Below are 26070 nucleotides of genomic sequence, written 5' to 3'. Positions count from 1 at the left end.
GGATTTTGAGACATCTGGAAGTCTGGGCAGCTCGCTAATGAGCGTGCACTGATGAACTCTGCGGCGCACGCTGCGTCCGGCCCGTCCGCAGAAATCCGTCAGCCCTCTGCGTGTGCTCCGAGGCCACGTCCCGTGTGTTCAGAGCAGCACAGAGACCTCCATGGCATGCCTGACCAGCCCTCATGGAGGGCACGGATACAACGGGGAGCCAGAGCCAGTTCACCCACAGTGCTGCGTCTCCCACGGTGCCTGTGTGTGTACAGCCACGTTTAAAATAGAATTTCTGACCTAGATGTCCCTTACAAAAAGATGGTGCTCCCAATGTGGAAGCGAGCTAACCCTCCTAATTTTAGAATAGTATGGGCCCAGAACTAGAAGAATGCTTGGCTAAAAATGCTCTATTTGCATCTGTAATGCTGCCTCTTTTGCTAGCATTTATTGCTGACTGTCTTCTCAGTTTCTTATTACCCCATCTGACAGTGATCAATATTTTTTTTCCTTGAATTAGCCAGTTTTTTGTTAATGACCAACAAAATGACAATACAACTATTTCTCCAAAAGGAAAAAGCATTACCCGGAATGCATCAAGGAAATATAATGAGAGATGATGGAGGAAAATAAGGGAAATATTTCCTTGCAAGGAGGTTTTAAGTAGAGTCTGGCAATGATCTCCCAAAGGAAGTAGTGGAAGTCTGGTCACTTAAATCAATTAGGACCATCGCACTCCCCGGGACTCTGTAAGGAGAAAAGCAATGTCAAACTGAACTAAAATAGACTTTGCATGCTTATTTTTTTCAGGGCTGCTGTCTGTGTTTTGCTGGTAAATTCAATAGGACTAATGCTGATTAACATCTCTTGATGGTGATCATATCATTGCATTGTTTCCAGCCTGTTCCTCAATAGCACACACTCACAAGGGCATGGCCATACAAAGCACGTCCCCCAGCTCGGCTAGCTCAGTCTGAAAGACAAGAGGCAGATAAAGAGCAGGAGAAGTTGTTTTCTCTCACCTTGACAGTGGTCAGGCTTCTTGTTGCCACAACGCTGAATTGACACAGACCTCCCTACTGCACACTGAGCTCAGCCTACCTGTGGCAGCATAGCAGAGGCAGGAGCTGCACATGGGCTCAGTCTCTTGGATTGCTGTAGGGCAAGGAGGTGTGCCAGGTACCTTAGGCAGGGCTGCACTACCTGTGTCCTCTGTGCACTAGAGGGGTTTTAATGCACACAAGACCAGCTGGGAGCAGAAGCAAGACAAATAAAGTGCTTTATCCTTAGTTTTGGTGGGCTGTTTGACATGCTCCAAGTACACAGGGGAAGCCCTCTCATACCCTGCTTTGAAACATACGGGAAAGAAATCAAGCCTCTAAGAAGCTAGGATCTTTGCTTTTCTCTCTGCGTGAGCATTGTTGTATTATATGTATGCTTTATCTTTTCTCTGCCTGGTTTTCTAGTAGCCAGACAATTCCATTTAAACAATAGAAATGGGTAGAAATTGGAATAAGGCAAAGGATTGAAAGGCAGGGAAGTAGTGACTTGGCATATGAGCTTGGACAGGGTGCCTGGTGGAGGTTCCCACAAACTGACCTGCCTGCTTAAACATTAATTTACACAGCAAATAAGGTTTAAAAGCAAACAAATCTTGGACATCTTATTTCCAGTCGAGAAAAACAACCCCTGGGATTGTTGCTGGCATGGGTTTTGCCCATCCAACAAAGGTCTCTCTCACGTGTAAATGAAGACTGTTGTAGCAAGAGAAATTATCTCTTTCCTTCTGCAAGCGTAGGTCAACGTGTTTTCACTAACTTTTCTCACTGGGATGCATCAGTCAGATCAAATAATTTTAAAAGACTGTCCTTATCTCTTCCTAGAGAAATGCCTGTGTGGTAGTACATTCAAAGCCTTTTCTTTCCCAATGTGTGGTGTTCATAGTCACGCTCCAGTGGCTCGATTCCAGCCTTCCTGCCAGAATGCATCAGATGCAAGCAGTCCCAAAACTGGTGGGGCCGAGGCAGGGAACCTGCCATGGGAGCCGAATCAATATTTAGACAGCTTCAGGCGGCAGAGCTTGCGCTGGCTTTCACACTTGGCAGCAAGCTTTGCACCCGTTTGTTTCCAAAGTTATTGTTTGTGCAGTTTCAAGAATTGGCACTAGAGAGATTTCTGCCTGAGGGCAATGACAAGCGCCGGGTGCTTGAAAAGAAACTTACCCCCTTTGGATCTGAAGATTGTGAGAGTGAAGGTTGTGTCACTGGGTAATACCTCCAAAGGAAGTCAAAGCACACATTTGCTCGGAGTTTTCATCATCCTTCACATGAGGTGTCTGCTGGGCACCATGGGGAGCCCACGGCAGTCTCATGCTCTGCTTCCGACACATCCAGCGCGGAGCAGCTCCAGCAGCTGCCTTGCTGCTGTTTGTTATCGTGGTGGTTTACCTGGAGCAAAAGGCTGTGTCAGCGTGGGAGACAGCCTTGCTGTGGGGTTGTGTGAGTCAGCCTGAGGCTGTGCGGAGTGCCTGTGCTGGGGCGGCAGACAGGCAGGCAGGTGAAACCCTTGCCCAGCACAGAAAATTATTTTAATTTGCTTTCCAGCCATTCCACCTAGTGGCCGAGTGACACCACTGCCAGGAGAGCTGTGTTTGTGCTCCAGAGTCCCTGCAGACCTACGCTGCTGCCGAGCTTACAAGATATGCAGCAATATGTAAGCCCCCCCACTGAAGATCTTACCATCAGCCTGCGAGTAGCTCATTAAGTTCCCGAGCAATTTTGTTAATCATGCTGCATAGATAAAATGCAGATAGGCCTTTAGTGAGCTGATAATCTAACAAATAGGCAGAAAGTGTAACACTGATAAAGCAGAGATTGGTTTAATAGCCAGCTGTAAATCTTGGCAATTCTGTACCAGAGGCATATTGTAAAACAGGAATGTGCAAGTGTGTAAGTATGTGCATGAAAATGCACTGCTTCTTAAAATAGCAGATAGAGCGGTAATACTATGGATGGAATAGCTATTGGGAGCAATTTTAGAGGTGTTTTAAAATATTTTTCTCCCCATCAAAATCTGCACCGCTTGTGGTGTCTTCATAATCCGCCATCATAAGTACAGATCTATGAATAACAAGGGCTTGTTTCTGGAAGTCAGGATTTTCTATAAAAAATCTGTGAACTCTACCACTGGTCCTGAGGCAGTATAGGGCTTTATAAGCTTTTCATTGAGATGAACCAAATTATTCACTCAGATACACTCCAGTCACAAATTAGACCTTCGGAAATTCATGGCCTGATGGCTTACCAGCCTTTTGAGCAGCTTCTTTGCTCAGTGGCATTAATTCAGCTGGAAGAATAGTAAAAAGCAACTCACCTTCAGGGTATCCCATACCATCCCAAATATACCCTTCTGAGGAGCTGGGAAATGAGAGTTGCAATTCTCATAGCCTGGGGAAGGAACTTGGTCTCCTACTTTCTAGGTTCCCCTTCTGTCTTTAGGCTATTTCGCAAAAAAAAAAAAAAGAGCAGACCGCAGTGTTTCCTCTTCTTGTTTGTTTTAGAAGAAGAAACAGAGCTGGGGATGCCTACCAGGGATATCTGCATCCAGAAGGTGGTTTCAGGCTGTGCATCCCAACCTCACACAGGCATGCAGGTGTTGGCTGTGCTGAATCCAATCTAGAGGCCTTTGTCTGGTATGCAGAACACAGGGATCTCAGATAAATGAGTGCTACTTGCAAGAAAGACAAGGTGTCTCAGTGAACTGAGACTGAAGGGACTTACCAGGGTCATGTAGTAGGTGGTTGGTGCAATGGGAAATTGAGTTGTGGTCTTCCAAATCTCATCGTTGTGGCCAAACCACTGAATTATCTTGTGCAGAAACCTTGATCCATGATGGTTAGTTGTGGTTCTGAAGCAGCCTCCTGCTGCTTCATTAAGAATAATTTTTCCAGTCCCTTTGTTTCATACCCACTGGAAAAAAAAAAATTAGCAGAAGTTAGTAGCAGTCAAAGTATTTTTGTCATAAATAGACATTACCTCTTGTTTGCTGTGTGGCTTAGCAACTTATTTGATAGCTGTATGTAAAGATACAACTGTAAAAACATGGTGGGGGGGGAAGTATGTATTTTTAAATATATGGTATATTAATGTAAAACATAGATGGTATGGAAAGAAAACAAGATGGGTAGCAGTGTATAAGTCAGACCTGGAACAGCTGACTGGAGATCACTCTCCTGGAAACAGTTTTTACTCTTTCTACAAAGAAAATGGTGGGAAATTAAGTATTGAGGTGGGACTCAGAATAATTTCTATCATTTGAATTATAAATATTAATTTATTTTCTGTTAGCTGTACCTCAGGCTCACTAAAATCAGGAACAGTATGAGGGGAATAATCACCATGAGATGGAGGAAAGTTATGCAGTCTGTACTTACCTATTATGTATTCAGCAATGGCTTGCAAAAAAAAAAAAGAGAAGAAAGAAAGGAAATTGTTTGCTTTTGAAAGAGGCAGAAATATGCTTTCAGTTGAATTTTGCTGTAATACTAAGTGTTTCCTTCCCAAAACACTTTTTGGATTTAAGAGGGATCTTAAGCTTGAAACCACTGTTCATTGGACCTTCCATCAGAGCAGAAGAATCAAAATTTAATTGGTGCTTTCATGGTTGGGTGCTGTAGCACAGTTAAAATTAAATCCATGTAAGACTTAGCAGTGTCCAGGCTAGTTCTGTCAGTCTTTTATTAGGGCAGAGACTTAGTTCATAGGGCTTCAAAATACTTGGGAAAAATAGTTCTCGGTTCAATCTGTACAGTGAGGTACAGGAGCAACATAAAGGGAGCAGTGCTTGTTCCTGGATGTAGCATCCTTGCTGGTGTGAGAGAAGAACAGCTGGTGCTGAGCAGCATTTATTCCTGAATGTCAGATCTGTTAGTTTATCTAACCACATGATGAAAGACTTGGGATGGTAGCAAGAGCTGATGGTAACGCTGGCAATTTCCCCTCTCTCTTTTTGCAGGTCACTGTCAGGGGATTTGGTCCATTGTTACAGTTCGCCTACACTGCTAAGCTGTTACTCAGCAGAGAAAACATCCAGGAGGTCATCCACTGCGCTGAGTTCCTGCGCATGCACAACCTGGAGGACTCCTGCTTCAGCTTCCTTCAGACACAACTGCTGAACAACGAAGATGGCCTGTTCCTGTGCAAAAAAGATACCACCTGTCAGCGCATGCACGATGAGGAGAACTCCGATGGAGATGAGGAGGAGACAATGGAATCGGAGACGTCAAAAATATCTTGCCCAAGGGAGAGGATGCACCAAGAACCCTTCAATTTTGAAAACACTGTTGCTGGAGCAGACAAAGGTGAAGGGGTGCTGCCTGACTCTGACATGCTGAGAGATAGCAAGGACAATTTGGATAAAGATGCAGTAACACGGTACCCCAGATACAAGAAATACCAGCTTGCTTGTACCAAGAATGTCTACAACACATCACACATCAGTACCTCAGGTTTTGCAAGCACATTCAGTGAAGAGAGCTCTGGAAATGGCCTCAAATCAGGACTTGCTATGGGGCAGATAAAAAGTGAGCCTCAGAATGAAGAGAACGATGAAGAAAGCATCACACTTTGCCTGTCTGGAGATGAACCTGACATCAGGGATAAAGAAGGGGATGTTGAAATGGACAGGAAACAGCCAAGCCCCACTTGTGTTGACAGGCCAAAAAGCGGGTCTTCTCCTTCTTGCTTGCGGTCTTTCTTCAACAGAACAAAAAGCATAGATTTGGTTGGCTTCCCCAGCACTTCCCAACAGCACTTTGGCAGGAGTCCAGCATGCCCTTTTGAAAAAGGGACAACTCAGGGTGACCACAAAACTGATTATGTCCCTTTCACGGGGAACTATGGACAGTCCCATGCCATGCAGAAGGATGCTTCCAACTTCACAGTGGGATCACCACTCAGGGGGCCCGGCTTTGAAACTCTCTGTAAGCAAGAAGGGGAACTGGACAGGAGGAGTGTTATATTCTCTTCAAATGCTTGTGACCAAGTAAACACTTCGGTGCATTCGTATTCTGGTGTGAGCAGCTTGGACAAAGACTTCACTGAGACTGTGCCAAAGGGTCTGTGGGCTGGCAGTAGCCAGTCTCTGCCCAGCTCTCAGACCTATTCGCACAGCGGACTGACAGCTGATCACTTGCCGGGAAGGATGCGGCCGAACACCAGCTGTCCGGTGCCAATTAAAGTTTGCCCTCGCTCTCCTCCTCTGGAAACCAGAACCAGGACCTCCAGCTCGTGCTCTTCCTACTCGTACGCAGAGGACGGCAGCGGCGGCTCTCCCTGCAGCCTGCGTCTTTGCGAGCTCTCCTCTTCCCCTTGCTCCCAAGGCCCCCGATTCCTGGCGCCCGAGCACCAGGAGCCCGGCGTGGTGGGGGATGGATTGTACAACCCGGTCCGAGCCCAGATTAAATGTGAGCCATCCTATGGAACAAACTCCAGCGATGAGTCTGGGTCATTCTCTGAAGCAGACAGTGAATCATGTCCTGTGCAAGACAGAGGACATGAGGTAGGGATTTAAGATAAGTACATGTATCACAGTTGTTCTGACCCAATTAATCACTCCTTGATTCTCTCAAATGACTTTGCATTTCCCCAGCACTTTCTTTGTTTATAGAGACAAAGAGTTAACTTCTGGTTATTCCCTGATCAGCTGAGTACACGTGGTTGACTTCACAATAAGAGGTCTGCTTGACCTCCAAGGTGTTCAGCACTTCTAAAAATTTGGGTATGGGGAAACAGCAAACTGCTGAATGATGAGTGTGCATTGATGTGCTTAGGAGTCTGCCAGCAGTGTCCTGTCTTCCTCTCTCCCTCACCCACTTCCATGGCACAAAGCACTGCCCCTTATTCTTAATTTACTGAGGAGGTTCCTGCTCCACTTTATATTCCTGTGGGTGTGTTTGAGCAACCTCAAGCTGTGCCTTTCCTGACACCAAGGGTCAGGCAGCCTGTTTGAAGAACCAGGCTGCATGTTGCCAGCAGAGGTGTGAAATTACTCAAACAATTGCATAGCTGGCCACCCTGTGCTGTGGGAATGGCATTCAAGTCATCTTTGCATGCACTCATGTGTGTGTGTGTGTGTGTACGTTCAGGTACTGGGTTTTGCCTCTATCATGTGACAACTTGAGATCATGTTCCCTGCCTGTGACGTTTTGTTTGGTGGCGAGCTCTATCTAGCAGCCATGACACAAATGGTTTCAGAGAGAAGTTTTCCTTTAATTTTCCAGGATTGTTAAAGGAATGGCAAGAGAATGATCTGGGGCTGAAGAGCAAGCAATCAATTTCCATATAGTTCTCCCAAGAGAGGTAGGAGAAAGAGGGGCCCTCTCTAAAACTAGAGATGGGCCAGCTGAAGATGCTGCAGTGATAACTGGCTAACCATGACCGAATAAACTGTCTGTGTGAAGTCACTAGTTGGTGGGCAGACTTAAATCAAGGAGATGTGTTGTGGAGCCCAGAAAGTGGAAGAGACTGTATGTTTATTCACAGTTTCATTAGAAATCTGCATGACCTAGAGAACATCTGGGTGAAATCATGTATTAGGTTCCTCTAGTAAAGCTGAGAAACTCCACTGAGAGCTTGTGCTTCAGTGTGGGGAGCAACAACTGCAACTTTGGGGGGTTCATGTGCTAAGAGCACCCAGTTCAGAACCATGTGGACTTAGTTAGGGAGTGGGGATGAAAAGAGTGAACTTCATTCTGTCCCTCAGTCTTTATTCCAACTACATCCCAGGCTTTATTTTTCAGACAGGTGTGGGTGTTTCCTCTAGTTGGCTGCTTAGCTTTAAGAAAGGGCTGAAGAGCCTGGGGAGCCTCTGGTGTCCTTATCCCTGGTCACCCTGGATCAGTGATTCTGAGAGAATAGTTCTTCTTCGTCCTCATGTTGTAAGTAGGGGACAGTGCAGAAGGAAGAGGAGTCTCTCTGGGAGGCTGTCTGGAATACTGTGCAGGAGATCTCATTTGGGAAGCCTACAGCAGCTCTGTTTAGCTCAGTGTAGTGGGTTACTCAGTGAAGTCCTGCCTTTGCAAGGGGCAGAGGGCAGCAGGGACCAGTGACCATCCATTTCCCCAGTGTGTGCTGCTTGCTCAGCATGAGGCAGCGTAGAGGGTGGAGGTTAGCCTTTTGAGATTTGATAATTAATTACCTGTCATAATTACCTAATTGTGTGGAAATATGCTGCAGCAAAAATGAACCTGGAAGAGTGAAATTAGTAGGTTACAGGGGACTGGTGGTGGTTTCCTAGAAAAAAGGCTTGTGAATATGTGCAGGAGACCATGGATGAGAAGAGGGACACGCAAGGAGCAAACAGGCAGCTATAGGAGGCTGTCTGGATGTGCTGGCAGACAGACATCTGGCTCTCAGACAGTGTTAGGAAAGGTTTGCTCCACTCCTGGTTTTGCTGCTGGTTTCCTCTGGGGAAGATTTTCTGAACTGTGCTGAGCAAGTTTTCTCCCTGGGACTGCTGATAATGCTGCTTTTTTTTTTTTTTTTAATCCATGGTATTTTGATTAAGACTGCTAGGCAGTAAAAATGTGATGGAAATTAATGCTTCATGAGGTTGCACTGCACTAGTGCAACTGAACAAGCCAAGGGAAAACAGATCACACCACTGCTTTGGTAGAGATTTTGTTTAAAATTGATCTTTTGAAGGTTATTACCAATACAAAAACAGACTTTGCAGCCTCATTAAATACTGTATTAATACAGTGAATTGGGGTGTATCCTGCAATCCTGCAAGATCTGCTGCTGTGGAAACCTCAGTAAAGGGTATCTTAAATCAGACAGTAGAAAATATGTAACAGCAGCAGGAAGTTCTTGTATAAGTTGCTCTACCTGCTTTTAGCAGTTTGGCTGTGATTAAAACAGCAGGAGAGACTCACAGCTGCCTGAAATGGACAGCTTTCTGTTCTTCACCTCCCTGCAAGCTGCATGGGAATCTTTCTCCATTCCTGAAATAGTCACTTTGCCCTTCCTGTCCTGCTGACCTCACAGATGGGTCCCTTTCCCCCTCCATATCAGAACACACAGTATTTTCTGGGCTTCTATTCAAAAAGCTCCTGATAAGATATCTGGGGGTGACATGCTTGCCCTTCTGGAGAGTGGCCATGCTGGTTCTCCTGCTCTTCATTGGGGTGGGATGGCCTGACGTGAATAAGCCTGGTGGACTCTGACCGCCAGTTATCTCACAGGGCTGCTCAGTTACCCTGGAATTTGGACCTAGTTGGTCTTAATTTGGCTCCCAGAGTGCTGTCGCTGCCAGAATTAATGTCACAAAATATCATTTGCTGTGTGAGAAGTCAGTGAAAGGCTTCCCTCTGCTTTTTTCAGGCATTCAGCTTTCCCACAGACAGATGCCATTTGGGAGCACATGGCCAAAGTTGTTTGGTGACAGAAGCGGGGTGCTAGGGCTCAGCATGATGCCATGTGGGTGAAGCTGACCCCACCTTGTGACAAGCCTCCATTTTATTGGGGGTGCAGATGGCAGTCACAACTGCCAGAGGAGGGTGGCAGTCCTTGGAACACCACTGGTAAATCTTCTCCAGGATGTCCTTGCTTACTGCTTCGCTTCCTGGAGCCACCAAGACTCTTCTACAATCTCCCTTTGTCAAGGCTTCCTGACAGAAGCAGCAAGTGCAATGTTGGGTGTACCCATGGTACAGAGTTGCAGGAACAGGGCTGTTACTTGAGCTATTGGGACTTCACAGGAATATTTAATAGTTTGTGTTGCTCTTTTCACTCAGCTCTCTCAGGCCTCCACGGGTTGTGAAAAATCAATTGCTAAGCTATAATACTAGAGAGAAGACTTAAAGCTCAGTGCTTACAGGCAGGTTCTGACAATCCTGCTTAAAATAGCAACAACAAAACAATAAGCCCTGACATAATGAATTGTTGAGAAGGAAGTAGTCTGTCAATCTGTTAACCTACTTAGGAGCAGAAACTTTTGCACTACCTACTTTTCTTGGTATTCCTTTTCTTCAGCAAGTACATAAGAGTTTTTATCAGCTAGAAAATTTGTAAAAGATATTGTACTATTAAACCAGTTAAAAAGACATTTCAGCTCAGTCTAATTTGATAAGTGAGTTATCTGAGGAAAAAAATAAACAAGGGTAAGAGGAGGTAAGAGGTGGAGTTTTCCAAGAACTATTACTATCTAGAGAATTGCATTCAATGTCTTTTCATCTGTATTTCAAAAGAATTTCCCGCCTGGGTTAGTGACTCACTTTTCAAAGGAAATTTTCATAAAGGGAAAGCTAATGCAATTAGACCTTTGAGGATATTGTAGGTAAATAACTTTCAGCAAGAGTCGAAACCCGTCCATGTTAAGTGACAAGCAGACACTCTTTCTCTGTTCATCTGCTGGTGCTAAGCAAAGTACTGCAAGTCAAAGCCCAGAAAAGAGGAGTAAACCAAAGTTGCTCTACCAGAAATCTACTGTAATTATGATGAATTACCTAATCTGAGACTGCTTCACTGCTTAATGTTTCTACTCAGTGAAGAATGTTACGTGGAAAGAAGGGCAACCAAGAAAAGTACACATGAGGGTTTTAACTTGCTGTGGGTATGTGGTACCTTCCCAGAATCTGGTAATCAGTAAACCCAGCTTTCCTGATTTTTCTAGGTTTGCAAATTTGAAAATGAGAAAAATTAGTCTCCAGATCGTTTTCTGGTAGATGTTCTCCTGATTAGGATGGCATCAGCAGAGCACTGGGAATTGTTTCTCAATGTCTGTTTAAATGGTGTCTTGTCAAGCATCGGTCTTGTAAGATAAACTTTGTGGGAGTTTTGTTTTCTTTCCTCTCTTCAGTAGGAATGGTCTCCATACTGGTAGCAAAAAATTGCTGAATTACAGCAAGACTGAGAGTTTGAAACTTCAGGAGGGTCCTTTTAAATATTGTATTATTTTCTGGTGCCCTACAACCAATATTTTATACCCTGATCTGAAGACCTTGCACAAGCTCTTGAAGGACTCTAGTTCTTGAGCTGCAAAAGCAGGTCTTTCAGACAAAACTGTACTTTATCTCCTCTCATTACACTGCCTGATCTTCCATTCTTAAGTGCACCTGTGGCTTCTGTCTGTGTTTCTGTGCTATCCCTGGTCTCAGAGAAGCCTGTTAAATGGCAGGAGTATCACACTGTTGTGCCCTTTGAAGGGTTGGAAGCTGGGGACACTGCAAGCAGTGAATAGGAAGAGGTCAGCCCAACATTCTAAGCACCAGCAGTGTGTGGTCTGAATACAAGTCCAAGTCATGGGCTAAAGGATCCCATCCGTATCTCCTGATTGCTGGGTTAAAGAGCTCAGCCATGGGATTAGTTTGGTCCCCCACTTCTGTGAGGCAGATGGCAAACCAAAAGGTTACCCACTCCACTAGGTCCACAGCCCTAGTCCACAGTGTCCTCTCAGGCAGCATTTGCTGACTCAAACACCTCAGATGGGCCACACAAGGTGAGGCTGGAGTTGACCCCATGCCACTACGGGGCCATCAGTTGTCTTGTGGAACACACTGTCTGCAGTGGAACCTGCTGATCTGAAGTGGGACAATTTAGAGCCTGGTTTTTTGGCACAATGGTAGATCTTCACTGCCTGGGTTCATCATTCCTCTTTTGCAGTCCTCTGCCATTTTGGTGTAGTTGACACCTGGAAAAAGGAGGTGTTTTGAAGGCATTACCTGTGCCAGTAGATGGCAGGGTGAGAAAACACATCTTGGCTACCCTTTACACAAAATATGGTCCATTACTTTTGTGCTTCTTAGATAACCTCTGTCCAGGTGAAATCAGGACAGGAATAAGTCTCTAGTCTGTAGGACCACAAGTGATGCCTGAAATACCCTGTAGACAATTGAGCCCCTAACACAGGTGGACATACCTCAGCTCCTGTCCTGGAAACACAGCATTAATGTCTTGGGCTCTTTTGTGTGAAGCCAAGTATCCATTTCTGCATTAAAAAAAGGGCATTGATATGATGGAGACACTGGGGTGGATTGCTTGGGTGGGTCCTGAGAGCCTTCCAAGGACTCAGCAAGTTTAACTAACAGAGGATTTGAGGGCACTAAAGTAGCAGGTTTTTTCTTACAGCTCTGTAGCACCTTCCCATACCCACCACATAATGATTGCTTTTTGTTATGGATAATATATTTGTTCTTTTAGTTACTGTGATATTAAAGTGGGAGTTGGGAAGTTCATTGCCTTTACTAGCACTTGGCTAGGGTGAGAGAATGTCTTAATTAACATATAAAGAAATAAAGAATAAAAAAGCTTAAGTTACTCATAGGATAAAGAAATTCCCAAGAGTTGACATTTATATTTTTACATGAGTGAATACAGGTCCTTTCCTTTATTCCAGATAAAAAAGAGAGGGGAAAAAGCAGCAGCAGTAACTAATACAGTAGATGAGCAGAGCAGCAGTAACTGGCATATGAACCAAGCTGGCACTAACTAGTGAAGCTTGAAGGAATTAATTGGTTATATATGGGCCTTGTATGTGCTGAGTCAGTCGCTGTCCCTGTCTGTCTACATCACTGCTCTGACTTAGCCTCTGAAAGCATTGACATTTATACTGGCATCCTAATGCTAATAAGAGGTGGGAAACACCACAAAATCCTAACCAGGTTTCCCTTTTCCCCAGGGTGGATTGGCTGTCCTCAGCCAGAGCTGGGACAATAGAGTCTGCAGTAGTCGTAGAAGGTGCCAGTTTATTTGTTGTGTGGTGGAAAGCAAGCTTGTGCTGCTGGTGTAAAAATGCAGGGAAAGAGTATTTGTGGTGACAAGGGAAAATATTGGAGCTCTGTGAGGTTAGCTCTGGCTGGAGTAACTCTTGGAAGGAGCAGGGATCCCACTTACATTTTTAATTTGAAACAGTTTGAACCAAAAAAATAATAGTAATTAGAAAGAAAACTTTACGAGAAAGCATACTTGTTGGGTTTTTCTTTCATATCTTAGAAAAGGTTGACTGTCTTTCTCAGACACCTCAAGTAGGGTTTCTCTCTCCTCCTATGGATACTGTAAGATGCAGAATCTTTTCTGAGTCTTAAGCCCACTCCTCCTGCAGCCAGAAGGAGGGAGAAGCCGTGCAGCATTGCTATCAGAAGGGACTGGGACATTAGGTAGTCCCAACCCATCATTTGAGGCAGCTCTGGGTGAGTCAGATGAATCCCACCCACTGCACAGTTGCAGGCTCTAGCAAAATGACTCACCACTCTGTTATGATAAGTAGCAGCTGAGAGTCTTGCCCTGTGCAGATGTAAAACACTTTAGCCTCTCACTGCAGCAACACCCCGGTGCAGTTACTCACTGTGTCCATGCCAAAAGCTTGGTGGGTTGGGTTGTTTTTTTTTCAGTTGACAGCTGATTTCGAAGAGGGAGACAGGCAATAAAAATGCTGTGAATGGTGAAGGAAATGAGTCTGACTCACTTCCAGTTTCCCTTTCACATTTTTAATCCTGTGCAGTGCTGCCTGTGACAGGAGTGGGATTATGCTGGGATTACTGATAGCAGTCTCTGGTCTGCTGTGTACATGGTTTTATTTTCAATCCCATTCTTTTTTTAATGAATCTGTTTATATTTATTTTCCCATTTTCCTTCAGCAACTTCTACCTGACATATTTAAATTGCTTCTCTTTCATTCCTATTCCAGCTGCAAGCACATCCCCTTGCAAGTAAATATGTTTTGAAAGGTAGAGGTAGGGAGAAATAAAGTCAACATTGCTTTCCGTTTTGGTCGTAAGAAAATAAGGAAAAACTGTGAACATGAAAGGGCTGGTTTTGCAGTGAAACTGTGGTGTCTTTCAGAGGAAAGCACTGGCTGTTTTCTTTTTCAGACCCTGGTTAAAGCTTGAGAGAAAAGCTCTCAAAAAGAGGTGACATTGAGTTTATGTTGACCATCCAAAGGTTCAGGAGGGGAAATCAAACAGGTTTCATGTCATTAACTGGCAGTCTGTAAGCAAGGTAGTTCACATTACTGTGCCTAAGGTCAGCCTTTGTGTGTACAAGCAAGAATTTGGGAGGGTTTGGGCAGTGTTTGGCATTCCTTGCTGCTTTAAATGGACCTGTCAAGCAGTGTGTTTCGAGGCAGTGCCTGGACATGTGGGGCAAAGGAGCATGAATGAATGTTCAGGGCATGAAGCCATCTGACAGAATGTGGTAGGTGTTGGCACAAGAACTTCACATACCCCAGGCTTGGTGGTGCACAGAGCAATGTTAGAAAGGTACAAGAAAACACCCTAGAACACCCATAAACAAGGTGAGGAGCTGGTTACTGGCAGGTTCAGGTGCCTGGTGAGGGTCCATGACTGTCAATACCAGAGGCCACAGCTGTGTGTTGGTGTACGAGTGTCCTCAGCAAACTGTTCTGCTTGAACAACTCAGCTCCCTGAAAAAGATAACTTATAATCCTGTTGTTACTTTCTTTATTTCCAAATAATTTTTAAGTGCACCATTTGAAGACAAACCATGTTTTAAATATCAAAAGAATGTATTCAACCCATATCTTTCATTTGGCTGGAGTAACTTACCTTCTTTGATAGCCTGTGTGCAGAATAGTCTCCCTGTTCCAGATGTTCGATTGTACCGAAAAGGAACAGAAACATAAATATTTACTGCCATCTTTTGGGCAGTGTGGGTATGACTCAAAAAAAGAAGGGGTCAGTCGAATTACTCTGCATCTCCTTCAGCTTTGTCAGCTGATTCTTATTTGACCACCAAATACAACAGCTGGCTGAGGAACATCAGTTTTTTGATAGTTATCGTTCCGAGGCTCTAAGTGAAGTGAGGTTTCTAAGGACAGGCGCTTACTTTGATTTGAGCAAGCTGATAGATTTTGGGGAAAAAATCTAGAAGACTTTCAGCACATCTCCCATTCTCCAGCTTTTGACAGTGTGTTCATTGCTTCAGACTTCTGGGAGCTTTGTGTTTTTCTCTGCTTTAATGCATAATTGCTAAGATTCTTGAAGTCAGAGTCTGACCTTTTCAAGAAATACAATTTCAGTGCTATTTAATCTGCAAGAATATTAGAGTGTCAACACATATAGGTTTATTTTTAAATGTATATATTTTAGCAGGATTGAATATGTTGCATCAAACTCCTCTGACCCTTTCTTCTTACCTAGTGTACTGTTCAGTTGAAATGCTGATTAGGTGACCTTTCCTAATTGCAATACAGTATTTTTCATCCACTTGAGGTGTCAGGTTGTATTTTTAACCTCATACTTAATCCGACCTGCAGTCCAAGCAGAGACACGTTTCCTGCTGTGGTAATGGCCCCTTCCTTGAAACTAGTTTGAATTTAATGGCAGAGAGGCCTTTTCCAAAAGGCCATGTCTCTTAGTGGACAGAACCTTCTTTTAATGCAATGTGATCATTTATTAAGGCTTTGTAGAAAGATGGCATTTTTATCTGGGATTCATATGTGTTCCTGACTTAAGTACAATTATCATCTTATCCTTACCATCTGGACCTCCACAATGTGCCACAAGGGAAGAACTTGCTCAGTGTAAAACTTGGTTTGTTGTTTATTGAGGGGGTGGCAGCAAAGATAATCGTCCTTCCACTCACTGTTCAGCTTGCATTGAGCAAGTAAAATATGACTCTTTGCTCTTGTCTTGTGTTTCTTTGTTTTAGGTGAAACTTCCTTTTCCTGTTGATCAAATCACAGATCTTCCAAGGAATGATTTCCAGATGATGATAAAGATGCACAAGCTAACCTCAGAGCAGCTCGAGTTCATCCACGATGTCCGCCGACGCAGCAAGAACCGGATTGCAGCTCAGCGCTGCCGCAAGAGGAAACTGGACTGTATTCAGAACCTCGAATGTGAAATCCGCAAGTTGGTGAGTTCCGTGCCCTCGCCGCAGCCCAGCTCACCCTCACGCTGTAGCCTGCAGGGCACCAGCAGCAACTCCAGTGCAGACTTCAGCGGGTTCAGTCAGTTTGTACATTCATGAGCACAATGCACAGCAGACAGTGCCGACACATTTTAAGGGAGTGAGGTGACTGGAGTGAGGCCAAGTGGCTGCTCAGAAAATTCCTCTCACTTTCAGTCATGGTACGGACACCTCAGGTGGGGTTTGTTGTGCTTCGTTTTGCTTTGTTCTCTGCTCAAGCTGTAGGAAACATAGTGTGAAAGAGGCAGGGATCTGTTGGAAGAAGCTGAGTTACCATCACCTCACAAATGGCAGAAAGCCGCACAACTTCGGGTTACTCGCTGCCTGTGCCTGTCTGCTTCCCGTCTGTACCATGGAGGTGACACTGACCTCACAAGCTGGTTGGGAGGCTTAAATCATCAAGGCTCGTAAAGCCTTCAGATGCTGTGCTGCTGAAGCCCTGGGGGGAAAAAAAAGAAAAATCAAAACATTGTTCAGAGTAGTGCGCTGCTGATGCAAAACAAACAACACAACAAAGATAAACAAAATAGTGAGCAACTGCTTCCTGCACTGAGTATAATGCACAGTGTGTACAGGATGAGTTAGAGGTTCTGCACAGTGAAAGAGTAGATGGGTCCTCATCAGGTTTTCAGAAGAAGTAGGTCCAGTCTTAGCTGCACATGCCTGTCTTTCTGCACTGAGCTGGTGATGGGGAGGAGTTCCTGTCTCTCCATAGCCACAGGAGCCACACTCTAAGGGCTGGACTAGCAGCAAGGGATGATTCAGCATTATACCTGTAGCCTTCACTTGAAAATTAGATTGAGTTAATTGGTTTCATGCAATCCTGTGACATTGCCGTTATTGTCTGATGTAGTAAACTGTAGATAGACAAAATAAAAATTTTAAGTCCTCTCTGCAGCACAAACATGCATCTCAGGGGAATGAATGAAAGGCATATGAGTGGCCTTCGGGGCTTGATCCCTGCTCATTTTGAGGAATCAAAAACAATTTGAGCTGCAGGATTCTTCTGAAAAAAAAGTTGACATTTCTACTTAGCAAAGGGGGACTTGAATATGTGGCAATATGCAATGAGTGAGCCAAGTAGGGGAGTCACCCCACTGGGCCTGTTTGCAAGAAGTGAAGGGCAAGTGGTGAAGTGATGGCTGGATGCCTTCTTGGGCATAGTGATCACAAAATGGTGAAGTTTTTGGTTGCTGAAGAACTAAGTAGGAGGGTCAGCAGAACTGCCACTTTGGACTTCCAGAATGCAGACTTTGGCCTGTTTAGAAGACTGGTAGGAAAAATCTCTTAGAAGGCGGTACTGAAGGGCAGAGGAGTCCGGGAAGGCTGGACATTCTTCAAGAAGTAAATGCAGGCTCAGGAGCAGGCTGATCCCATGTGCCAAAATATGAAACACTGGAGAAGACCAGCCTGGCTGAATAGAGTTTTGTCTGGAACTCAAGGAAAAAAATGAATTTATTATCTTTGGAAGAAGGGGCAGCAACTCAGGAGTACTACAAGGATATCATGAAGTTATGCAGGGAGAAAACTAGAAGGGTGAAAGTCCAATTAGAACTTAATCTGGCTACTGCTGTATATGACAATAAAAAATGTTTTTAGACAAGCAACTTTAAGACAAGCAACAAAATGAAGGCCAAGGAGAATCTCCATCCTTTATTGAATGCAGGAAAAACATACCAAAAAGAAGGAAGAAAAGCTGAGGTACTTAATGCCTTCTTTGCCTCAGTCTTACTCAATAGTAAGACTGGTTGCTCTCTGGGTACCCAGCCCCCTGAGCTGGAAGGCAGGGACAGGGGAAAGAATAAGCACACAACGCATGACCACTGGAAATTCCTTTGTTGTCTTCTGTCCGCTTAGTGATCAGCAGTTTCCAGTCTCGTGATTACGTAATGGTGCTGTGGTTTAAGGGTTTTTTACTTGGCTGGGTCTTTTTTATGAAAGACCCCTTTTCCCCCCTGTAGTTACTTACTGTAAGTCACCCATCTTCTTGACACAGATGGTTTTACAGCAGACAGTGAGTGAAATGGTTGTATCCTCAGAGTTTGATAGGTAATTTTTTTTGCCTGCTTTCTCTCATTCATCTACCCACTCACATTCCCTTTTTTCCCTGCAAACTCGCAGCATATTCTCCTCCATAATTCATCATCTCAAGATGTACTTGAGCATCTGTTTATTTTTTTATTATTTTTATGCTTTCTTGATAGATTTATCAATATTTTAGTAGTTAGTTCTTTTCATGTGCACTGCTCTCTTTCGCATTCACACAGCTGTATGCTTCCAGTGTGGGCTCTGGACCCAGGGCAATACTATCAGCTGTCAACAGCCACCCATAGTTGGATTATCTGAGTTGTGGAGCTTTCACACCTCAGATGCTAAGACATCTTGAGTTTAGCAGTGTTACTAGGTGAGATACGTGGCTGCACTGCTTTTGAGGCCAGCTCAGCTCTGGAAATAGTTCTGGTACTCTACAAAATCTCATCTACTCTCTCGAGCTGTATGCCCACCTGTCTGAGACAGAAGGAGTTGCAGGACCATCCCAGTCAGTCTACACTATGTCAACACTGTTTTTAAGAGGTGAAACCCTAGGCTGGGTTCATAAAAATATCTGTATTAGATCAAGCCCAAACCATTAAGCACCAGAACATAAGAAAACGAGCCATGGTGCAGGCCACAAAGCACACTTAGATCCTCTCTTCTGAATAAACTCACCTCTCTCAGTGCTAACGGAGCTCCAGGGGGTGCACCCAGCCTAAGCAGCCAACCTGACAGATCAAAGGTGAGCTGAACATCAGCAGTTTATCCTCACTTCAGGAATTAACCTGGTTTCTTGCTGATTAGATGGGAAATGGCACTTCTCACTCAAAATGTTTCGTTTAGAGTCCTTTTGTATCTGTCAGGCGGCCTTAGTTTATAAAGTGAACAGTTCTGTGGGAATAACTTGGAATTCCATCCTCTTCCAGTTGAAATGTTTTTCTCCAGATGTTTCTCAAACTATTGTTCACACAGTCCGTGGTGGTTAAATACTTGATGTCTTTGTGACTTTTCCTCTGGCCACACGAAAACAGGTGTGACGTGTTGGTGTTCTTGGGTACTGCTGCATACATGCCCAAAGCGAGCAGGCAGTGGATGTCCCTTCCTCAGCCTAAGATGCCTTCTTTCTTTTTCAGGTGTGTGAGAAAGAGAAATTGCTCTCAGAAAGGAACCAGCTGAAAGCAAGCATGGGAGAATTGTTAGACAACTTTTCGTGTCTTTCTCAAGAAGTGTGTAGAGACATGCAGAGCCCGGAACAGATCCAAGCTCTCCACCGATACTGCCCCGTTCTCAGACCCATGGATCTACAGCCGGTCACCACCATCAGCCCCACCCCAGCTGGTGTGGAGCAGAGCCTGGGGACCTCCCAGTGCGTCGGGGAGAGCATGCAGTGCTGCTCGGAGCAAGGCTCGGTGCAGCTGGGAGCACCCTGGCTGCCCAACAACATCTCGGAAAATTGTTCGGCTGGCGCGGGATTGGATGGGGCCGACGCAGGTACTTACCCCGAGAGAGAGCTTCCACCAGAGCAGAGCAGCCAAACGGTCACGGTAGACTTCTGTCAGGAAATGACTGATAAATGTACAACAGATGAACAACCTAGGAAAGATTACACCTAGTGACTCGTAACCTTAACGTTACACCTGGTCAGGTGTTCTTCAGTCAGCCAGTGGCAGTGTTCATTTGTTGTCTAGAAGAACGTATTTGGTGCACACTACAGTGGTCTTAGCAGCAATACTGTTTTTAAGTATTCCCTCCTCTCTACAAGCAGGAGTTCTCTTCACAATGGTGCTATCCCTTGCTCAGGCAGGGAACGAAGCAGTGGCAACACTGTCTGTTTTTGTATGTTGATTTCAATCTTAACAGGGATGGACATAACACCTCTGAGGACCCAACCGCAGCTTTTTTTCTCAGTGGCCCATGTCACAAAACCCTAACTCAGGAATTTCCTCTGAATGTTCAATTTTTCATTGAAGACAGCTTCTTTACACATCAAAGTTTTATAGCTAAACTGTACATATTATATATAATATATATAAAATATATATATCCATATGCAAGAATCCCTGCATGCCTCAATTTTTCTCATCCTACAAACTGGAAGCTTTCATTTCTATTGTACAAACAAGTTCCAACATTCCTTTTTGTCTTTGATGCTAGAACTAGTTTGGTAACTTGTTACACGGTAATTTTTTCCTCAGTTCGCAGTTCAGCAATAGCATTCAATTTGTACTTATTTATAAAACTTTAATGTCTGAAACTTATTTGAGATTTTATTATAGACAATTTTTTTGGCACAGCCATTTCGTGCCACTTGAGCAATGTGGAGTTATTTTATTTTCTTGCAGATACTGTACAGTAATGGTCAACTTTGCCACTTGCACTGAGTTTCTGGTCAAACCTCTTTTCATAAATGAAGTCACGACTTCAGAATAACTTGAGTATATGGTTTTCTTTGCTTTATGGCTTAAAGGAAATAGAAAATTTTTATCTAATAGACAAACACTCAGGAGCTCATTATGTAGTAAAAACGGTCTTGCCAAATACTGAATTCACTATACAATTTGTAAAGAGAATCTGCTTGAATTATTTTTATATTTAGACTTCTTTCTGTTTCACAAACCAAGTTTAAGTGCTGTTAATGATGCTTTTGGAGTCTTATAGGGGAAAGTATATTTCACTCTTTAGAGAAAAGTGTATTTGACAACTGGATCAATTCATCAAATGTTCCACGAAGTAAAGCAAACAGAGATCACGTCAATATACTTGGGGGCTTTTCTCCAGCCCCGCTCTGCATCCTTTACTCATGGAAGCAACTGCTGCTCCGGCTAGTCCCCAGAGCCTGACCTCAGCTGTCCTCAGATGTTACCTGTTCTCCCCACCAGACCCAAGTTGCAGAGGTGGGTCTGGTGAAGTCAGTGACCCTGCCTAGGTAGGCAGGGTTGCAGGATCATACCCCTAGTTGTTGACTTTGGCTTCCTTACGGAAGTCCAGCTAGCACTGTATCCTCTGAGAGCAAAACATACATTTGCCAACACCCGATTTGGTCACTTACGCATCAAATTGTTGTGTTCCAGGATCCTCTCATCCTGCAGCATTGCCCTCAGCACAAACTGCAGCTAAAAGAGCGCTGTCTCAAAGGAGACTACTCAGTGAATTGGCTTAGTTGTAACTGTATTGGACTTGTATCTTAATGTTGACTCATGTTATGACTGTGTGAGACAGCAGCTTTCCAAGCATAACATCTGTATGTACAGTGTAGACAGAAGAACAACCTCCTAATGCTTTTTTAATAATTATTACTATTCTAAGTGTACTGAGTTTTTATTTTGTGGTTCTTTGCCCTATGTGTGCCAGGTTGTGTGGCTTTATCGACGACAACTGTCATGTGCTTTACTGGCTGATATTGTTTGTTCTCGCTGAAAAAAAATGACCAGCTGTTCACACCTGTTTAAAAAAAAAAAAAAAAAGAAGTGTGGGGAAGCAGCTTCTCAGAAGCACTAAGTGATAATGTGGTCTTCTGTGCTAACGTTTACACTAGAGGTGTGCGCTGGTGGTTTTTTGAGGCACTCAAGTAGATCAGCATCTCGAACCCTGGAGGAGGAATCAGCTCCCTCTCTCCACTTTCTTCCATCTTCAGACTGTGCTCATGGACTGTCGCCCACTCGCCACAAAGTCTTGCTTTTATCCTCCTCATGCAAACTATTGTAATTGTAGCCAAGCTGCTGAGGAGGAAATGCATATAGCATGTGCCATGTTTGTTGAAAATACTTTTTTTCCCCGCATGTACAAAGAAAAACTAGTATATAATGTAGGAGAATATTTATGTTTAAGTATTAATCATTACTGTACAAAATCCTTACCTTTAAATGTTCAAAAATATACAAATGCCATAAACTCCTAGTTCACACGGTTGAAAAAGGGGGAGGACTTGTCCTTTCTTTTTAAAAGAGCTTAACCTAAAAATATCTTAACCCCCCTCCCAACCATCCTTTGCAGGTAACTTCACTGAGAAGCTCTTTGGCGGGGAGGTGGGATTTGATTTTCCTTTGAATTCGTTGACGTTGCAAAGCAGTTCTGTGCTTCGCAGAGAAGTTTTGTTTCTATGAGACCATGGTGAAAGCTAGAATTTAAAACTAAATGTGAATCACATTATAGAGTCATAGCTACTTGGGGGGGAGGGGTGGGGTTAGGGGCGGGAGGGAGGGGAAGGGTCAACTGACACAGTATTTTAAAGATGTTTTTCTGTTGCCTTTTTTTATTTTTAAGTGACCTCCTATATATATTAATAGATAGAATGTTTTATGAGTATAAAACCAAGTTTTAACTTGCTTCCTGACATGAAGATTTACTCTACTAACAACTCATGTGCAACTGGTACTCTTGACCTCATTCCAACGGTTTAAAAAACCCACCCACACAACCCATTGCGCTGCAGCTCTTAGGTTTGACCTGGCCTCATACTGGTGCTGGGTCTCTTGATTTCCTCTACCTTGGGAACTGATATTTAAAACCACTGCTCAAATAAGTGTCTCTTCCTCAACCTTTCTCTCGTCTCTCTCTTTCCCTCTCCTGCAAGCTTTTCTGGATGTTTGATTTAATTCTTTCCCATTAGAAGTGGCTGATCTTGTGTCATTGCTTCCTATATTTACTTGTATCATGGTTTTTCAGTGGGGTTTTTTTGGTGGTGGTGGTGGTTGTTTTTTGTTTCTAATTTGTTTTGAGGTTTTTTTGCTATTTTGAACCATGTGGCTTTCAAAGCAGTTACTGGGCTAACGTTAAAGGAAGATGCTGGGAGAACTAGTTTCAGACCTGGACGTCAGTTTACATACCCAACCATTCTCGTCTCACGAGGTCAAACCAAATGACCACAAAATATCATTGGAGAGAGCGGAAAAAATAGTCTGACTGCAGAATTCTAGGAGTTTGGCCAGTGGTCACTGTGATCTTAAGAATCTCTTTGCATTTGTCAAAGAGGGATACATGCAGCATCTCTCCTGCTGGGCCTTGCTTGGGAATGGCATGGTGAGACCCCCATCTCCCCACTGAGCACTGCTCTGCTCCCATGGGCACGTGAGTCCTTGGAGCCCTGTCCAGTCTGTATCTAGTCCTCCTTTTCCTCTGCCATTGCTATACTTGTATTGCCAGGAAACCTCATTTCATTTAGGCTTGTTATGCTTTGTCAGGTGAGTACTACACTATATAATGTGTTTGTTTCTCTGCGTTCTCTGGGGGTGCCTTGAACACAATTAAAGCTCATTGCAAGCTGATTCTGGAACAAAAAGGTAGTGAAAAAATAATTTTTTTTAAAAAAAGAATGAAAACAAAACAGAAAACAAGCAAAACAAAAGCAAAAATGTTGGCTGTGTTATCAGGAGATCCCAGTATTTATCACTGACTTCCTAACATGATGACTCAGGCGTCAAGAGTTTGATGCTGCAGTATAAAACTATTATTTTATATATTGTACAAGTAATTTATTAAATGTCTTTCTAAGGGTATATGCTGCTTTTAAGATGCACTATATTTTTGGATCTAATCCCTGTATTATTTTTTTTTTCCCAAGGAAGTAAAATGTGCTGCAAAAGCAAGCAACAGTGATTAGTATGCTAACTGCTACTTCTCTTTAAAAAGGAGAGTGGGAACGAGATATGTAACTTTGCTAAGTGGATTAACTCCTGCCAGAGAAATGATTAATGCTGATACCGTGGTTGTTAATCTGGAGTGTGACACTTCATCATGTCTGTATCCTAAAGAGTGCTTAAATAGAAGTTAAAATGCCTAGATATATAGTTAATTTTTCTAATACGTGACTTCATGATTGCCTAGTAAATAAAACAAATCTGCATGCTGGAATCACTATAATCCTGTAATAAAATGAAAGCTGATGCACTAGGAGAAAGCATGGTGAAGCATTGCAATTCCAGAATCAGCACCACATCCTCACCTGTGTCTTGAAATCCACTGCTGTGGTGGTGAAGAGAGAGCAAGGGGTGCATTCGCAGAATAGGAGACCCATAGTGAATTTTGCAGTGAGACAAAGTGGACATTGGCCAGGTTTCCACAGCTCACATTTTGCCCCAGTTCACATCCTCTACCATTGTAACAAGGAGTGCTGCTTCCACCTTTTTTTTTTTTTCCCCCTGATCTGAGATGCTTTTGAAGGTGCCTCTGGGTGAATGTTGTAGCCCATGGCTACAGCATTTTAAAAGTCTCTATTTTAGGGCTGCCTTGAGAAGTTTTAGCTCGGTGTGAGCAGCGGCTTTGCATAAGGAAGGGATCTGCTAAGTATGGAGCAGTTTTATTTTTATCAGAAGTGAGGTGAAACTCAAACTATTAACATAAAGAATTTCTGCTCTCTTTCCTGTTAAAAATTTTCTTAACAGATTTTGACTTCGTTTCAGTTTTGTCTCTGCCAACACAGTCCGAGTTAATTTTGCATCCATGTATAAAATAGGTGTATGTGTGTATACATACATCTATAATCTAGTCAGAGTGTGTGTTTGTGTATTTTCCTGTTTATAATACATATATGTATATTTATAATACTCCCTGGAGTATTTTATGACTCAGGCATCAGGTCTGATGCTGTAGAATACAATATATGTGTATATGCATATGTTCAAATACTGTGTGTATATTTAAAAGATCTATTGTTGGTGGTCTGTAGAATAATTATTCCCTTTACTCTCAAAATTTTAATGGCATTACTTGCAAAGACTAAGTGTACAGTATTTTCCTACACTCCACCAAGATAGGTGTTATTTATATCGAAGTCAATTATTGATAAGCATTTTAAGGTATTACATGGATAATATTGCCATTTTTGCAAACAAGATCACTTTTTGGCAGGAAGGAATACTAAAAATATCTTTTTATAAGCTTATTACCCCAACCAAATGAGTGCTAAAAAGCCAGTTAGATGACTCCTGTTCTTGTACAAACTTAAGTGACTGTGGGCAGAGCCCTTGCCATAAGTGAAAGTCACTATGTGGTTCATGCAGTGCCATGACTGTTGTCCCTTTTGGCTAATTAAGGGCATGCAGAAAGAAACTAGCATCCCAAAATAGAAATGGGAACTGGCAGTGTTTGATTTCATTGATTGCTTAGAAGCAGAGATGGTCCCAGGCTACGAACCCAAACGACCGCCCCCTCCCCGCTTAGGAGGGAGCCAGGCGGGGGCTGCAGTCGGCGGTGGGCTCGTCCCTGCAGCCAGAGGAGCCCACGCTCTGGGATGAGGAGGGAGCAGAGGAGGGAGCAGCTGTGCCCCGTGCTGGGGGTTGTGGCTGGCACCCCCTGCCCAGGCCGGTGGTACCCTGCGTGGTCTGTGATGAAACGTGCATGGTCTCAGTCCTGTTCTCACTGCTGCGTTTGCTCTGCCTGAAGCTCTCTGGATCCCTCAGACCAGCAGGAATGATACTAAACACTTTGGTGATATTCGGTGCGTGGTTGTTTACTCAAAGTTGCGAGCATCTCCTTTGATTTCAAGGGTAGGAATGCCCTAAGAGTTTGTTCCAGAACCAGTTGGTTACAAGTGCACCTCTTATATATGCCTTACAAACTTCAGAGGCCATATTCAAAACAGGGTTTTATCAGTGTATGCAAGGGGGTGCAACCCCTCTTCTCTTCCTCCCCAGGTCAAACAGTATGGACAGTTTTCACACATATCTACCTGTATAACCCTCTGTACCTCTCATAACTGGTCAATGACTGTAACAGGTTACATCAGGTGTTTTTTCTACATACTTTTTACACAAATTCTATGCGATTAATGTAACTTAATTCAATGCATCATTTTATTGTACTAGTTCTTAAGCTTGTCTTTATTTTTTTTTTCTAGGTGACTGTGGTTTCTTGTGATTTTTATTGTATAAATAAATGAGGTGGCTGTTGATGCTTACTCTCTGTTACTAAGAATTTTTACCTTTTTGGAAGAAAGCATTGCTATGAACTAATGAATTTAAAATGTCATTTACTCATTGTAAATACAGTATTGTGCAAAAAAACAAAAATGAAAAAAAACCACCCAACCCTTTTCATTCATTTGAATTGCTAGTGTTAACTGAATTTTGTCTAGACACCATTTCTGTTGATGAAATAAAGACATATCATTATGTATTGTAAATCG

The 26070-nt window shown here is 43.5% G+C and overlaps 1 protein-coding gene across 3 annotated transcripts in view; it reads left to right on the top strand.

The window, feature by feature from the left end:
* BACH2 (BACH transcriptional regulator 2) overlaps nt 1-20005 on the top strand; it is a 181739-nt gene extending 161734 nt beyond the window's left edge. For all 3 annotated transcript variants that reach the window (XM_086876545.1, XM_086876544.1, XM_086876543.1), the window contains exons 6-8: nt 5002-6546; nt 15654-15860; nt 19082-20005. In XM_086876545.1, coding sequence (XP_086732671.1) covers nt 5002-6546; nt 15654-15860; nt 19082-19561 — 2232 coding nt within the window. In that variant the 3' untranslated portion in view covers nt 19562-20005. The remainder of the gene's footprint in view (nt 1-5001; nt 6547-15653; nt 15861-19081) is intronic.
* Nucleotides 20006-26070: the final 6065 nt, after the last annotated feature.

Source organism: Cyanistes caeruleus, chromosome 2 (genome assembly GCF_971803275.1).
Source record: "Cyanistes caeruleus chromosome 2, bCyaCae1.hap1.1, whole genome shotgun sequence".
Classification (NCBI taxonomy): Eukaryota; Metazoa; Chordata; class Aves; order Passeriformes; family Paridae; genus Cyanistes; species Cyanistes caeruleus.
Note: the sequence above shows the minus strand (reverse complement) of the source record. Positions and strands in the feature narration are given on the sequence as shown.